The sequence below is a fragment of the Ahaetulla prasina genome, chromosome 3 (genome assembly GCF_028640845.1).
Source record: "Ahaetulla prasina isolate Xishuangbanna chromosome 3, ASM2864084v1, whole genome shotgun sequence".
Classification (NCBI taxonomy): Eukaryota; Metazoa; Chordata; class Lepidosauria; order Squamata; family Colubridae; genus Ahaetulla; species Ahaetulla prasina.
The window spans coordinates 155,837,818-155,854,089 of NC_080541.1; the positions used below are offsets into that span (position 1 = coordinate 155,837,818).

The 16,272-nt window shown below is 35.6% G+C and overlaps 1 protein-coding gene across 1 annotated transcript in view; it reads left to right on the plus strand.

The window, feature by feature from the left end:
* Positions 1-676: 676 nt before the first annotated feature.
* LOC131195034 (vitellogenin-1-like) overlaps positions 677-16,272 on the plus strand; it is a 62,582-nt gene continuing 46,986 nt past the window's right edge. Inside the window, exons 1-12 of the mRNA XM_058176661.1 lie at positions 677-716; positions 1,115-1,266; positions 3,349-3,603; positions 3,780-3,917; positions 7,394-7,555; positions 9,313-9,470; positions 10,467-10,608; positions 10,982-11,170; positions 12,429-12,554; positions 13,641-13,847; positions 15,547-15,764; positions 15,856-15,956. Of these exons, the coding sequence (XP_058032644.1) occupies positions 677-716; positions 1,115-1,266; positions 3,349-3,603; positions 3,780-3,917; positions 7,394-7,555; positions 9,313-9,470; positions 10,467-10,608; positions 10,982-11,170; positions 12,429-12,554; positions 13,641-13,847; positions 15,547-15,764; positions 15,856-15,956 (1,888 nt within the window). The remainder of the gene's footprint in view (positions 717-1,114; positions 1,267-3,348; positions 3,604-3,779; positions 3,918-7,393; positions 7,556-9,312; positions 9,471-10,466; positions 10,609-10,981; positions 11,171-12,428; positions 12,555-13,640; positions 13,848-15,546; positions 15,765-15,855; positions 15,957-16,272) is intronic.

Consider the following 16,272-nt stretch of genomic DNA (forward strand, 5'->3'; position numbering starts at 1 on the left):
AATCCCACCACTGCATAACACCCATATAAGCAAGAAACAGTGCTTGGAAGAAGTCAAGCTCACAGACCATCAAAAAAGCCCAAATAATTTTCTTTTCTTTTTTTCTTGAAGCTGGGTGACACAACTCCAACGAAATGGAATAATATAGAAGTAGAGGAGAGGCGGTTTGTTGTTGGGTCTTCCAATAAGTGGTTCAGAATAAGAGTTTTGGGGATCCAGCAGGATTTCTTTCATCCTTTGTATTTGCATTATAGCATTGCTCTCTGTATTTTACTGTAAAACACCCATTTTAGGAACATTGTAATCCAATGTTTATTACATCTCAGTTGAACCCCTTAGCGGGCCTGTCAAACTGGCAGCCCCCAGGCTGGATGCGTCATGCACAGGCCACATACCCCCTTCAAAGGCAAAACCCATCGTGATATATCATGATACGTGCCTTAGAGTTTTGCATTAGCCTTTAGCTACTAGAATTACTGAATATTTAAATATTGATTTGGCTAAAGCCATTGCATCAGTATCTCTTATCAAGAAATACTTATTGTTTGGCCAATCAATACTGAAAATAAACATGTGCTTACTCATCCCAAAACCTTTTCCAAGATGGTCATATGACTAAATAAGATTCTCTATAAAACAGGTACTTGCACTTTCTGGTTGACATTCCCCTTCCATAATGAAAGCTGTAATTTTAGCACTGGCATTGACCCTTGTGGGTAAGTAAGCATTTTAATTTTATAATCTTTCAAAAATTGAAGCTTAAAGAAACTAGTCCATTTTCATCAGAACAAATTAGGGAAACATTTCCGTACGTTAATGGAGGCATTAAAAGTTCTGTATGACTATAGCAACATTAACCCAAAATTCCCCCAACTTTTTTATGTTTCTTATACCTCTGTATTTTAAACAATTGGAAATTTTTAGTCTCGCAGAAATAAAAGCATTTTTTAACTTCTATTTTTATCTTTTAGGCTGCCAACAAAAAATTGATCGTAAGTATTTCCCTGCCTAGCATTATTTAATTATATAGAATTTTAAAAGCCAATTTAATAATCTGTAGATATGTAGCAGTATATTGTCCACACATTACCTTAACATGTTTGAATTTTTACAGAAACTGTCCTCAGTCCTGATAAAGTTTTATTGTATGATTATGAATTTGAAGTTCAGGACAAAATATCCAAAGATGGCTTTTCAAGTGCTGGATTAAAAGCTAAGTGTAAAGTAGAAATTGGAAATGTTGAACAAGACCGGAAGTTTCTAAAGGTAAGGAAAGAAATCCACTTTGAAAGTGCGTTTGTGCTGTTTACAGGTTTGGGAAGAGGAAAAAAAGACATCCATTTTTCCAGTTTGGAAAGCATGTTCTTCTTTATTTCCTGCTATACAGAAAATGCCTTACCATACTTTATCAGATAATTATAGTTAGATCAAACTAAACAGGGGCAAAGTATAATTTCAGGTCCATAGTTATTTTTGCTGGATTAATTCTAATTCCCCCCCCCCAAAAAAATGTTAGTGTTAAGTTACTTCATTAAATGATTTTCATTTTAGGCAAGCAAAAATATTTAAATTCACATGACTATTTCATTACTTGCAGGATGAAATTTACTACTAAGGCTTTACTTAGCAACCTTTCTCTATTTTTTATCTGCGTCTGAGTTACTGTTGGTAAACTGCCTAGATAAGTCTCCCCAGTTTTCTTGGCAATATTTCAGAATTGGTTTGCCTTTACTTGCTTCCTAGGGCAGAGAGAAAGTGACTGGACCAAGGTCACCAAGCTGGTTTCAAAGCCATAGGCATACCTATGGTGGGACTAGAAGTCACAGTTTTCTAACCTGAATTACTACCAGACCAAATTGACTCTTTTTTGCAAGTGTTATACGGTCTGCCATATTAAAAGATTTCATTGTACACAATTATTTGCTGCCCTGCCATGTAAAAGGATAGCAATAAGATTATATACCACTTCACAGTGCTTTTACAGCCCTCTCTAAGCAGTTTACAGAATCAGCATATTGCCCCCAACAATCTGGGTCCTCATTTTACCCACCTCGGAAGGATGGAAAGCTGAATCAACCTTGAGCCGGTGAGATTTGAACTGCCAAACTGCAGCTAGCAGTCAGCTGAAGTAGCCTGCAGTACTGCACTCTAACCACTGCACCACCTTGGCTCATACTCTCCTTTACAGATCAGTAGTTATAGAAAGAGTTTGTATTTTCTTCCGTTATCATCTGGTTACTTTCAAGAAGGATGGGGAGATGTTTTTTCCTAGTACTAAGGCCAACTTCCTCATGTAGTAGACTTTAGTTATGTAAATATTGAAGTTCTTTCCATTCCTAGTCATAATTTTGGTTGAATTCCTGGGAATTACAATCCAAATACATTTGCAAGTCTTGGGTATCTCTGTAGCATATACATCTTAATTTTCCCTGCCATATCATCTGCTCTAGTCTTAACATGCCACTATGGCTAGATGGACAATATTTTTTTAAAAAAAGTATCTACTGCATTTTTGGGGAGTTTAGTTTAGTTTAGTTGGTTAGAAATTATGCAAATTTTGTTCAAGGTGGGGAAACCTTTTCCAAAGCTCTGATTCACAATCTTGCCTATCTGTGAAATACCATTAATTGTGTTTATGACATAAGATAAGATAAGATAAGATAAGATAAGATAAGATAAGATAAGATAAGATAAGATAAGATAAGATAAGATAAGATTCATTGGACCCTACTGTTTGGAAAGATTGAAGGCAAAAAGAGAAGGGAACAGCAGAGGATGAGATGGTTAGATAGTGTCAACAATTCAGTAGGCATGAGTTTGGGCAGTCTCAGGGAGACACTGGAGGATGTGGGGGGCCTGGAATGCTGTGATCCATGGGGGTCACCAAGAGTAAGACAAGACTTAATGACTGAACAACAAAAATAACATTTTAACAGTGGTGAAATCCTGCTAGGTTTGTCCGGCTCGCACGAGCCAGTAGCGCTGGCAGCACATGGTTCCGATAGGTCAACCTATGCTCCAGGAATTAAACTCCAAATTCTTTTCCCTTGCCTTTGTAAGGGAACAGCTCATTCTTCTGAGAAGCTTGGAGACATCTGATCTACACTGACATAAGATTTATATCTATCTTGGAACAATGGACTCCTTTCTTAACTTCTGCACCATTTTAGATTACTTTAAATACTAAGGTTTTTATGTTAAAGAAGTGTTACATCACTTTATTTTTAATATCCACATAGAGAGAATTTATGGCTTCTTTTCATTAAAGGTGTTTTTTTTAATTCAGATGGGAGATTTAGGAAGAATAAAATTTTACTAGTATGTTCTTTTAATCTCTTTGTATGACAGGTTGACTGTTTTGAAGGACTGGATTACAATGGCATATATCCCTGGATCAAGTTTGTTTCATCACCCAAATTAACTGCAGTGTTTCAGAAACACTTGAAGAATGTAATTGTTACATTTCAACACAGAAATGGGCATGTCGATGACATAATGGTTCCAGACCATGTCTCAGAATTTGCTTTAAACCTCTGCAAAGGAATTTTGAATTTATATGAAAATACCATCAAGAATGACCAGAAAACATATAATATAAAAGAGGTAAATCATAATTCAGTTTTATTTGTGGTATGGCATTATGACCGTCTACTTTCCTTTTGTCCAATAACACAGTTACAGTTCTGTTGGGGTTGTAAGCAACATTACTCTGCCAGGCAAGTATTTTGAAGATGAACATGATGTCTCAGTAGTATGATTTTATCTGCAACCAACTTTAGGTTTACTGTGTTTGGAGTGGTTGCCCCAAACTGAAGATCCACCACAGTTACTGTGTAGTCATTGATGTTAGCATCAATGAGAACTTCCAAATTGCACCTTCAAATCATATAGGGAGAGCAAGGTTTTTCTGCTCTAAGGTAAGGTAAAGGTTCCCCTCACACATACGTGCTAGTCGTTGCCGACTTTAGGGGGCGGTGCTCATCTCTGTTTCAAAGCCGAAGAGCCAGCACTGTCCAAAGACGTCTCCGTGGTCATGTAGCCGGCATGACTCAATGCCAAAGGTGCACGGAACACTGTTACCTTCCCACCAGAGGTGGTCCCTATTCTTTCTACTTGCATTTTTACGTGCTTTCGAAACTGCTAGGTTGGCAGAAGCTGGGACAAGTAACGGGAGCTCATCCCGTTACACGGCAGCACTAGGGATTCGAACCACCGAGCTGCCAACCTTTCAATCGACAAGCTCAACGTCCTAGCCCCTGAGCCACCGCCTCCCTTTTCTGCTCTAGGGTGCTGCAAAAAGTTGATTGGGACCACGAGAGACTAGGTGCAAAAATACTCACTTAAGAACAGTCCATTTTGTATCTCTACAGCTTTGCTTCTTGATTGAAGATTCCAGAAATGTACAAGTTCCATATCTTGAAAGTTTTGAAAACCAATATTTAGAGCATATACATATATTTAGAGCATATATGTATTCAAGTCCCACTAAAATATTGACGGTGCAACCTTATGCCTATCTAAAGCATAAATAGAAATAGAGGATTATTAAGTTCAATGGAATTTGCACACAAGGTTGTGACGTTGAATGACTGTCTCTGTATTGGACTGTGATCTCTCTCTCTCTCTCTCTCTCTCTCTCTCTCTCTCTCTCTCTCATTCTCTCTCTCTCTCCCTCTCTCTGTCCCTCCCTCCCCTGCGCTCTCTCCAGGCATAGTGTGTATATATATGTATATATACACATACACATTTGAAATAACTTGCTGGTAGAGCTAAAAGAAAAGAAGATAATTCTTGTTCAACTTCTACAAAATAAATCAGCAAAATTTTCATTTGGCTCATAATAAAATCCAAAATTAATTTTACTTATATATGTAAATTAAATATCTCAGCTGTATACTGATATTGGTAAAATTGTTAAAATTATTTTTTAGAAAATTCAGAATATAATTAATTTAATTTAGAAAAAAACTATCTGAATCTGGGAATATTGTACTTTGGGAATTTACTTGGCACCTACTGTCTACTGACTATATTTGATCTCTGAATTGTATAAATTTTTTTACTTACTATCCATGCTGTTTTTTTAGCTCATATCTTCCCCTGGTTAAAATAGTCCAAATTAGTTGAAATCAGGATCATTGTTTTTACTGGAGGCTATATTCCACAATATCTAAATTATCTAGCATACCATTCCATATACAGTGTCTAATAAACAAATAAAATAGTGCTCAAAAAAAGTATATTATACTGATCACTAAGAATCAGAAGAGCTGCAAGGGACCTGAAAGGGACCTTGTAGGTCTTCTAATCCAACCTCCTGACCAAGCAGGAGACCCTATACCATTTCAGACAAGTAGCTGGCCGGTCTCTTCTTAAAGACCTCCAGTGATGAAGCACCCACAATTTTTGAAGGCAAGCCATTGCACTGGTTAATTGTTCTCACTATTTTCTTCTTAATTCCAGGTTGCTTCTTTCCTTGATTAGTTTCCATCCACTGTTTCTTGTCTAGCCTTCTGGTGCTTTGGAAAATAAGTTGACCCACTCTTTGTGGCAGCCCGTCAAATACTGGAATACTGCTTTCATATCACCACTAGTCCTTCTTTTCTCTAGAATAGCCATACCCAGTTCTTGCAGCCATTCTTCATGTTTTAGTCTCCAGATTAGGCTCTTAAACATTTTAGTTGCTCTTCTCTGTATTTTTTCCCTCAAAGTCTCAACACCTTTTTGTAATGTGGTGACTAAAACTGAATGCTCTATTCCAGGTATGGTTTTACTAAGGTTTTATAAAGCGGTACTAATGCTTCATATGATTTTGATTCTATGCCTCTGTTTATGCCAGTGGTAGTCAACCTGGTCCCTACCGCCCACTAGTGGGCATCCCAGCTTTCATGGTGGGTGGTAGGGGTTTTGTCCGATACTGAAGCACTTTCCTTTTTTTTTTTAATTGACTTTTTAAAAAATTTTCATACCATTATTTAAAAACATTTCCATTAGGTTTTCATAAAATTCCCCGTGACAATTTAAATTTCTGAAAATATACTATTTGTATCGCCTGCGCATAAGTTTAGTTCACGCTACATAAGTGAAACTAAATGGCGCTATAGTGTGACCGCAAACAAAAGAGCCTCATCCCAGAATAGCTCGTGCATCTCCCCCCACACCACCCAGCTGTAAAAGACAAGCAGAGCTGGTAGCCGGCGCCCCCCGCCCAAACCCAATCCACAATGCGGAATCTGTGGAACCGGTGGGCGGTTAGAAAATTTTACTACTAACAGAGATACAAAAGTGGATGGTAGGTATAAAAAGGTTGACTACCCCAGTTTATGCGATCAAGTATTATGTATTAGCTTCTTTGGTTACTGCTGCACACCGCTGGATCATATTTAAATGATCATCCATTAGGATGCAAGATCCCTTTCACAGTTACTGTTTTTGTGCTAGGTTTCACCTAATCTGTACTTGTACCTTTGGTTTTTCCTGCCTAGGTGTAAAATCTTGCTTTTCTCCACATAAAATTGCTTATTGTGTTGTGGCATTCCTGCTTATAGGAATTCATCCATAGGCCTGTGGTTTTTAGTAGGGGTGGGGGAAAGGGAAAAAAAAGTCAAGGAAGGTCACGTGTAGGTTTTTTGAATCACAGCCTTCCAACACCAATTCTTCCTCTTTCATTTCATATCGGGCTAATTATGTGAAGGTATTGCTACAATGTGGAACAGTGAATAACAGTTAATTAAGCTAATGGCGAGTATAAAGCACATGGAAATGTCTAGGTTGAAATTGCCTCGGGGAAGAAAAAAAACCAAATTTAAACTTAGTAGAAATTCTAGGTACGTACTGAGGTTTTACTTTTGATGGATACCAAAAAAATAGATACAAGGTTAGAGATCTGAGTGAACTCTGCTAATATAAGAAAGAAAGATCACCTTTCTTTATCAAGTGAGCTAATTATTGCTGCTTTCATGGCCCATCTGATCATCTACAATTCCAAGGCTTCTAACACGGGAATGTGTGAGTTGTAGATTAGGTGTAATAGGCTTTTTAGGGATAATATGCCAGTTCTAGCTCTGAAATGTCTTGCTTTTGAGGTATAATTCTCAAAAAATTTTTTAAAAAATTCCCAATTATGCTTTATATAAAATAAGCCTAACTGAAAATGAATAAAGAGGAGGAGGAGGAGGAGGAGGAGGAGGAGGAGGAGGAGGAGGAGGAGGAGGAGGAGGACTTGATCAAAGGCATTAGGAATTAGAAAGGAAATTGCAATTCCCCAAGTGAATTTATACTTTTCATAGGTACCTTTTCCTTTATATTTTTGTATTGCATTGTATACATTAATATTTTATTTATTTATTTATTCATTCATTCATTCATTCATTTACATTTATTTATTTTGCAGAATGGCATTGAAGGTAGGTGTGACACCAACTACCTCCTTCAAAACGCTGAAAAACCAGATGAATTCTTGATGACCAAATCCAAAGATTTAACTACTTGTGATAACATGGCTAGAAAGGTTGTTGGTGTTGCATATGTTACTTCCTGTGAATTCTGCAGACAGGTCAGTACCATTAATGGGTGTCTGTGTTTGTGTGTGTGTCTGTATGTGTGTGTAGAGAGAGAGAGATGTTAAAGATATGTTGAAGCTATAGAGATACAGAGAAGAAGGAAATCAATTTTAATAAATGATTGTTATTAAACATATAGATATGCATTATATATTTTTATAATTTTATTATGTTTTTAAAAGAACATTAAACGCTAGTACAAACAAATCTAAAGTAAAAAATAAAAATCACTGCCGAATCTTTCCATCTTTGTGCAGACACTAATCCCGCAGTAGTTATCATGAACAAAAAAAAGTTTCATGATTTTTCCCAACTGTTTGTCCAACTGTCCCAAAAGAAGACAGTTGTATGTTAAAATCATGCAAATCAGTATATGTACTTGAATTTAGATTCTCCTAGCTTTTTTACATGTCCACCAAGCATGATAAAAAATATTCCTTCTTGTTTTTCATCTTTCAAACAAAAATTTGAAATGCCTTTAGACGTTTTTTCTGGTAACAGATACCAACAATAAATCATTTTATAAAAATATTCTTTAAGGTTATAACATAATGTAAATTTCAGTCCTTTCCATCATAGAGTTTCCCATCAATTTGTATACTGTAACTAAAATTCTTAGCCCGTTTTATCATACATTCTTTCACTTATTCTTCTGATTTATATTACAATAGATATTGATACAGTTTAGCATTTACATAGTCACCATTTGTACATAATTTCATTTCAGACTCAATCTTGCAATGTTCAAAACCATAAACTACTTGTCTACTTTAAATCTTTCTAATAACTGTAAATAAGAAAACCCCTGGTGCCTATGCTACCCATTCTTCCATTGATTTTATTTTGTATTCCTCTTGCCAAAATTCTAGGTATTCATCTATTTTCCCCAGAAAGGTGTAACTTACTTTATACAAGTTAGAATAATATTGATGAAATGGTTTTTTTTCCCATGGCCAGACTATCCATTAATACATTTCCTCCCTCTTGGATCAGTATCTTTTTCTTTTCATAATTCAAATGCCAACCATATCCCTGGCTTGTTTGCAAACTCAATTTTTTGCATTACATAATTCATTTCTAATTCTATTTCTCTTATTGCTAACATAGATAACTAACCTAGTAAATTTGTTTATACATACCTAGATATTAAACATACAAGCCATTTTATGTATGCAAGCAGGTTTGTTGTTATTTATGTGCACACAATTCTATAACTGCCATGTTACTAGCCTTTGGTTGCTACAATTCATCACATAGTTTGACCCATTTTAACATGCAATCACAAATTGCCAAAGAGAGAGAGACAAATCAATTATGTCCATTAAACATTACTGGCATCCTTTTTAATATAAATTTAATAAAAGATTTAAAAACAAGAGTAAGTATTAATATAAACTAAAACAGTAAGAAGGAAAAAAATAACAAGGAAAAAATAGCAAAGAAAACTTAAGGAGAAAAAGAAAAAAAGTAGAAGAAAAATAGAAAAGAATGTGATCCAATCGATCATGTTTTGTCAGAGCTCTCTGCTATGACTTGTCCATCTTGGGTGGCCCTGCATGGCATAACTCATAGCTTACTTGCACTGTGCAAGCCCCTTCATCGCAACAAGGCAGTGATCCATGAAAGGGACTCTTAATGTTAACTATATCCAAACAAACTTACTATATTTTATTGTATGAGTAGTCATGCTATCATTTCTATTGCATAAATTGCTTTCTAATAACATTTTTATATATATTTTTTTCTAAAGAAAAATAAGAATTTTCAAGGCACAAGTATATACAACTACAGAATGAAGGATTTGAAGGAAAGGAATGAGAAAATAATCATACAACTCACTGCTCAAGAAATTCAGCAATTTTCACCATTCAGAGAACGAACTGAAGAAAGTGTCATAATGGAGGCCAGGTCTTACAACTCTGTTATAATTGCTCCAAAATTATGAATGTCTTTATTTTATGATAGTATCTGGTTACCTACTCCCTTAACATCTTGTTAACATTCCCTTAACATTTTGTTTATTTATTTTATCATTATCTATCTAATAACAAATATTCTCAGTAAAATGAGAAGAGTCATTTTGACGCCATCTGTCCAGATTCAAAGAATACAAGTTAACATTCACCAATATCAGCCTGAAAAATTTTATAACATTATACAGAATATTTTGTTCAACCAACTTTAAATGTTGAAAGTATTGTTGAAAGGGCCGGAATAGCTCAGGCTGTTAAGAAGCCTGTTATTAGAACACAGTAGCCTGCAATTACTGCAGGTTCAAGCCCGGCCCAAGGTTGACTGAGCCTTCCATCCTTTATAAGGTAGGTAAAATGAGGACCCAGATTGTTGGGGGGCAATAAGTTGACTTTGTAAAAAATATACAAATAGAATGAGACTATTGCCTTATACACTGTAAGCCGCCCTGAGTCTTCGGAGAAGGGCGGGATATAAATGTAGTAAAAAAAAAAAGTATTGACTGATGTACAAAGATGTTGATTACTAAAGGATAACATTAATGGTCCATCCTATTACATGACACATCATCTTTTTTGAATAAATACTGAATAATGCAAATCTGGTTCAATATTAATTAAGGTAAATTAATTTACCTTAATTATGTGGCTTAGAATTTATTTTTAAGGAAAGCAATGTTGATTTATAGACCCACTAAAATTATACACATTGTGCGAACTGCTATCTCAAATAGCATAGTTTTGAAGTTTCAGCAATATTTTATGACCTGGAGATCAAGTACTATTCATATTAAAAGATGAGCCCAATATCAAAGTGTCTAGATTTTTGTTTTGATTTTTATCAAAACAAAAACCAGCTGGTAACCAAGGGCAAAACCATAATCAGTGTTCATAATTTGTTTTCTCTTAATTTTGTTGTATCTTCATTCTTTAGGCAAAAACTGGAACTCATTGAAGCCCATAGCCGCTTGCCACAAATACCTTCTAACTTGAAGAAACACGGGTCACTTCTATATAGTTTTAAAGATATTCTACTTCCTGTTCCATTATCAAAAATCAAGAATAGAAAGAAGGAGGTAAGCTTAAAGGTTAGAATGCAAATGGGTTTTTGCTTCCATGTAAATATTCTTGGTTCAGTGACAAAATAATATCTGAAAATGTTTTGAAGTTTAATGGTTGCTTTTTTTAACACCCCACCCCCCCACCCTCCAAAAAAAACCCTTATCCAACAGATTGAGGATGGATTGCGTTACTTGGCAAATGAAAATGTCCCAAAAGATAGTAAAAGATTTCTGCATCTGGTCAACCTTTTGCGCACAGAAAATGAAATTAATTATTCTGAAGTGTTTGACCACTATTATGGCCAGGCAATATATAGGTAAGATAAAACAGGAAGTTATTTTTACTCTTGAAAACCAAATTTGGATATTTAAATCCAAATAATCACAGTTCAAGCATGATTTTTTCCACAGACCCATCATTTTGGATTTAATCTCCACTGTGGGTAGTTCAAGCGGGCTAAAATATGTGAGGCACAAAATAGTTCAACAAGAGATCACCACAACTGAAGCAGCCCAAACATTGCTTGTCTTCTTCCATTTCTGCAATGCATCTGAAGAAGTCGTCGAAGAAGCTATGGTAAAATACTGCTGTCGTTCTTTCTATTGCTATTATAATGATGTTAAAGTTGTTAAGCAGTAGTATTTTTACAACCCATCGTCTATTTGTGGAAGATTGAATAGAATAATTGAGGGGAACTCTAAAATGTGGCAATGCATGCATGTTGGCTTTCCCCACAGATTTACAAATAACTTCTAGCCTCTAAATTCACTCTCCATACCTTGAGTGACACTAGCCTGAGTGAAATTCTGCAGATGCCAAAGCTGTTGCTATCGGAGATGTTGCTGAACCATATTTCCCAGCTTCCCTACTCAGCCTTTGCAATGGATCATCTATAAGGCTGTAAGGGTCAACCAACTCATCTAAAACAAACTTTCCTAATAATTTGATTAGAATTTGCACTTCCACCATCATAGACCAAATCATGAATTTCTATCTTGTGTAAAAGTTAAGGCAGACTGCAAGGTGAAATTGCAGAAACCTGAGTGCTATAGAATATATGAAAAAGAAAAAAGAAAAAGAAATTTATTCTGCTTTATTCTTAAATTGGCTTTAGCACATTCTGTTGACGATGCTGACTGGAAACTATAGCAGCTGCAATTCTAACATATCTGTAAGCTGTCACTTTAAAGAAACTCATATTCTATCCTTCTAAAATGATAATACTCTCTGCAAAAAAAAAAAACACTATGTTGAGTCTCCATGTGTAAGTCTGTAATTATTGACATGCTTGTCTGGGGCACTGACACCATCTAATGGAATGTTCTTCAAAATGCTGCAGATATAGCAGAGAATTTGTCCTGAAATTGTTCTTACTGTGTTCAAGGCACTTTATCAGATCTTGGAAATACTTTGCTGACTTATATCTGAGTCGGCTCAGGAAACTGAGCCGGATTATCTGTTTGTTTGTTTGTTTGTTTGTTTGTTTGTTTGTTTGTTTAAATGAAGCCTTGTCATAAACTCATAAATCAGGGCTTTAGGCAAGTCACCCATCTCTGATGTGGAAAAAGTGATCCTGATCAGTTCTTACAGGAAATATTGGGGTAATACATTGTAAGATATCTTATGTGGTAAGATATAAACACCACAGACAATTTTACAGATGCTAAGCAGCATAATAGCTTTATATTTGCATCTTTCATTTCTGAGTCGGATCTCAGATGTACTTGTATCAATGTTACAGAGCCACATGTTAAATAGAAGCATACCTTTTGCCTTGTAATTGCAAATGCCTTTGCTACTCAGTTATAGTAACAGCCAAATATTCTTTCCACAGGCCATTATAACAGACATTCTTAAAGGTCCAAAGAGCCTCTATCGTACTTCCATCTGTCTCTCCTATGGATCATTACTTTCCAGATTCTATGCTGTCTCAAACACAATCCCCGACAAATATCTCAAGGTACATTGCCCAGTTTCAATTCTGTTTCTTCACCTAAAAATCCTTAAGCTCCAGAGTGCTAACTCAGCTCAGATGAAGGAACTTTCAAGTGAATTTACCTCTGTTGAATAGTTTTCAGGTGTTACTACAAAACATTAAAATGAGATTTTTGCTTCATTGGCATCAGAATTGTTAACGCCAACCAGAACTGGTGGGGGGGGATGTGGGAACAGCAGAAACGTTTAACATTTATATGGCGTATTTGCCTAATAAGTTTTCATGATAGTTTTATATGACTTGTTCTTTTCTTTTATAAAGCATTTTTATGAAGCTCTTATTATTGTCTCTTTTTTTAAAAAAAAAAGCAAGATTCCATTGCTTAATTAAAAACAATAGTAAATGTGCCAGTTATGTATGCCTTAATGTTGCCTCTAAAGAAGAATTTTACCATTTTTGTAGGACATCTATATTATTGTTAGCAGCTAGAATAATTATCATTGCCTTCCATACATTTTTAATTTATATTGAAGTTTATGTTGTTGTCCACTAGTATGGGAAACATTATTTTGTACACTAGCATTGGAAACATACTGATTATATGCATGATTTTATATATGTTTACAAATAATCATACAGTATGTACATATATACATATACTGTATAATACATATATACATACACACACTAATTTGTAAACATCTATAAAATATTTTCCAGAGTTATTAGAAGAGGCAATTATGGGCATCTATTATCTGGTGCTACAATACCAGTTTTCACTTGATAGTAAAAATCACATCAGTTAACATTTGATATAACTAAATCCTTTACTTTTTAAGAACCATTTGCATTTTTGTAAAGATATCCCATAGTGGTCAACTTAACTATCTAGAATTATGTGCATTTATCTAAACCAAGAATGGAACATCTTTACTTCCTCCTGATGCCTGTTATTTTATATATCACTCCATTCAAATGTCCTACAAAGAAATAGCTATGCCTTTTCCACTTGTGGGGATACTCACAAGAGTACCTTGTGCACTTGCATTCTTGATTGGAACTACTAACTATCTTTAACACAGGTTTACTATAACACAATATTTTTCACAGCCTCTGACTGATTTTGCAACTAAAGCCATAAGTTCATCTGACATAGATGCAAGTGTCTTGGCTTTGAAAACATTTGGAAATGTGAGACACATAATTGTCTTGAAACCCATTATGAAGTATCTGCAATCTGCTGTTCCCTCCGATGTTAGAATTCAACAGAATGCTATCATGGCTCTAAGAAACCCTGGCCAAAAAGATCCTATACGGGTAAGTAGTGTGGGTTTTTGTTTTTGTTTTTTGGAGGAGGGAAGGAGGGTTAATTGGCATGATTTTGCTTCATTATTACATTAACAATATCATGGAGCAAGTAGTTGAACATAAGTTGACCCATAATTATGTACCTTAATTATGTGTCATAGTTTATTGTATTAAGCCAAAATATTTTCCAGTGGAGAGAAAAAAAGCATATAAGATCCTTCTGTTCACATTGCCAGGGAATTTTCCTGAAAAAAAGTGAATGGAGGAAAAAAAAAGTTCATTGATGCCTTTGGGGTTCCTTGTACAAGTTCGAAGCCATTATTCCTGCTTTCACTAGGAAAAAAAAATAGTGATAGAGGAAGGCAAAACAATCACTTTGAATTATTCTGCCATTTTCCCCAAAGAGCAAAAATATCCTGAAGGTTCCCTTCTCAGTAAATGAGAGAGAATAGCATCTAAATCTTAGTTGGATATGATTTTTGAACACACATAGTTTCTTATGCAAAACACCTCCATGTTTCTTGCCAGGAAGACTGTGCCCCAACTACATACTTGCTTTAGGCCAGACATGGAATGAGGACATTTGCATACTCTTTAACTCATTTGCGACATGAAAATATTTCCTAACTCATCTCTCATTCAAAATCCTCACTTCCTATAGCGAGTTTAATAGCTCAGTCTAGTGGGAAGAGTCACATTGGGTGATTTCTATTCTATTTCTGCTTATGCCTTAGATAGGCAAAAGATGGGGAAAGTTGTACTAGGCCGCCAGAAAGCATTTGATTATATAAATCTTTGGCAAAGACAAGAAGAGGAAATATTGAATTCAGAGAGTAACAATCCTTTTGTCTAATCGGCATGCTTTCTCCATCCATTTCTTTTCTTTTCTTTTTTCTCCTCCTCCCTTCCCCTTACATTAAGAACCACAATTAAATGCCACTGTTTTATGTTGGTTGAAGTCCATTTTTACTTCGTGGCATTAGTTGCTGCTGAATTCACTCATGCTTGCTAAACCCCTTCACAAATCATTTGTTTATTTTTCTTATTAACTGTACAAAATTGTACAGTTGGCAGATGGCAACAGAGACTGAATCAAATTTTTAAAAAAGCTTCATTCTTGCTGTCAAAATAATCCTCACTATGGTCAAAAATGGTGCAACTTGGAAACCTTGCAACATTTTCCTGGGACTTATTTTGTCCTCTTGTATAACTACACATCCCTGTAACTTTCATCTCTTTCTGGTGAAGGAAAGAAAAAGAAAAAGGAAATATACACTATAACACAAATTCTCAACACCGATTTCAATGAAATTTAACAGCCCCCCCCCGCCCCCCCACAAAGTGGACAACTTTTCCCAAAAAAAATTTTTTGTCCTTGTTTGCTTCTTTATTTGATTTCTACACTCATCCATCTCAACATGCGACACAAAGTGGCATCAGGCATCTCAACTTGATAGCAATGAAAAGAAAGATATTAGTGCCTTTAGTTGTCTCTCTTTCCAGGACAGCAACACTGTGTCTCTTTTTTCTCATTCTAGGTAAGGAGAAGTCAAATATGGCTTTTCCAGTTGAAGCTCTTAATCAGGAACAAGCAAGAATGGACTCCCAACCCCAGATTAACATAAAATGTATCTATTTATTTTCAAGGACCGTGAATGTATCAGATGGTGTTTGCACAGCTCTAATAATTCCTATCTACTTTGCACAGGTACAAGGAATTTTACTTCCAATGATCAAGAATTACAAAATTGCTCCTCTTGTCCGCACATGTGCTGCCTTTGTCCTTCTGGAATTGAAGCCTACTTTCCCAGTCCTGATGACCTTAGTTAATGCAATGTTACATGAGCCTAGTATAGAGGTTGAAAACTTCGTCTACATGTACCTCAGCACAATAGCCGATAGCAGATCTCCTGAATTCCTAGTGATGTAAGTCTCGTTTTAAAAAATGCTTTTAACCACAAGTAACAAAGATTAGACTTCAATATGAACCTTGGTGGATCTATCCTTTTTCTTTCAGGGCTCCTTCTTACAGGATGGCTCTTAAAGTACTATCTGAAAAAAATCACAGATGGGCTGGTTATTTGGTCAGCAGATATTCCCACATTGAGTACTTTGATGGTAAGCAACTTATCGTCTTCTACTATTATATATCACTTCTAACCAAACGGTGACTTAAAATGCTTCTCTCTAGGGTTTTGGTTTTGGTTTTACCACCTTGAAATTATTCTTGACTCCTGGTGGCTGCCCGGATGGGTTCTTGGAGTCTTCTTGGCAAGATTTTAAAAAATGGATTGCCATTGCCTGCTTCCTAGGGCTGAAGACAGAGAGTTTTTTTAAAAAAAAAACACTTGCAACTGGCACCCTCCTACCCCCAAGCACCTTTGTATAGCCTACAATTAGCACACTGGACTGCAGCAGTCCTGCCAACATTTAC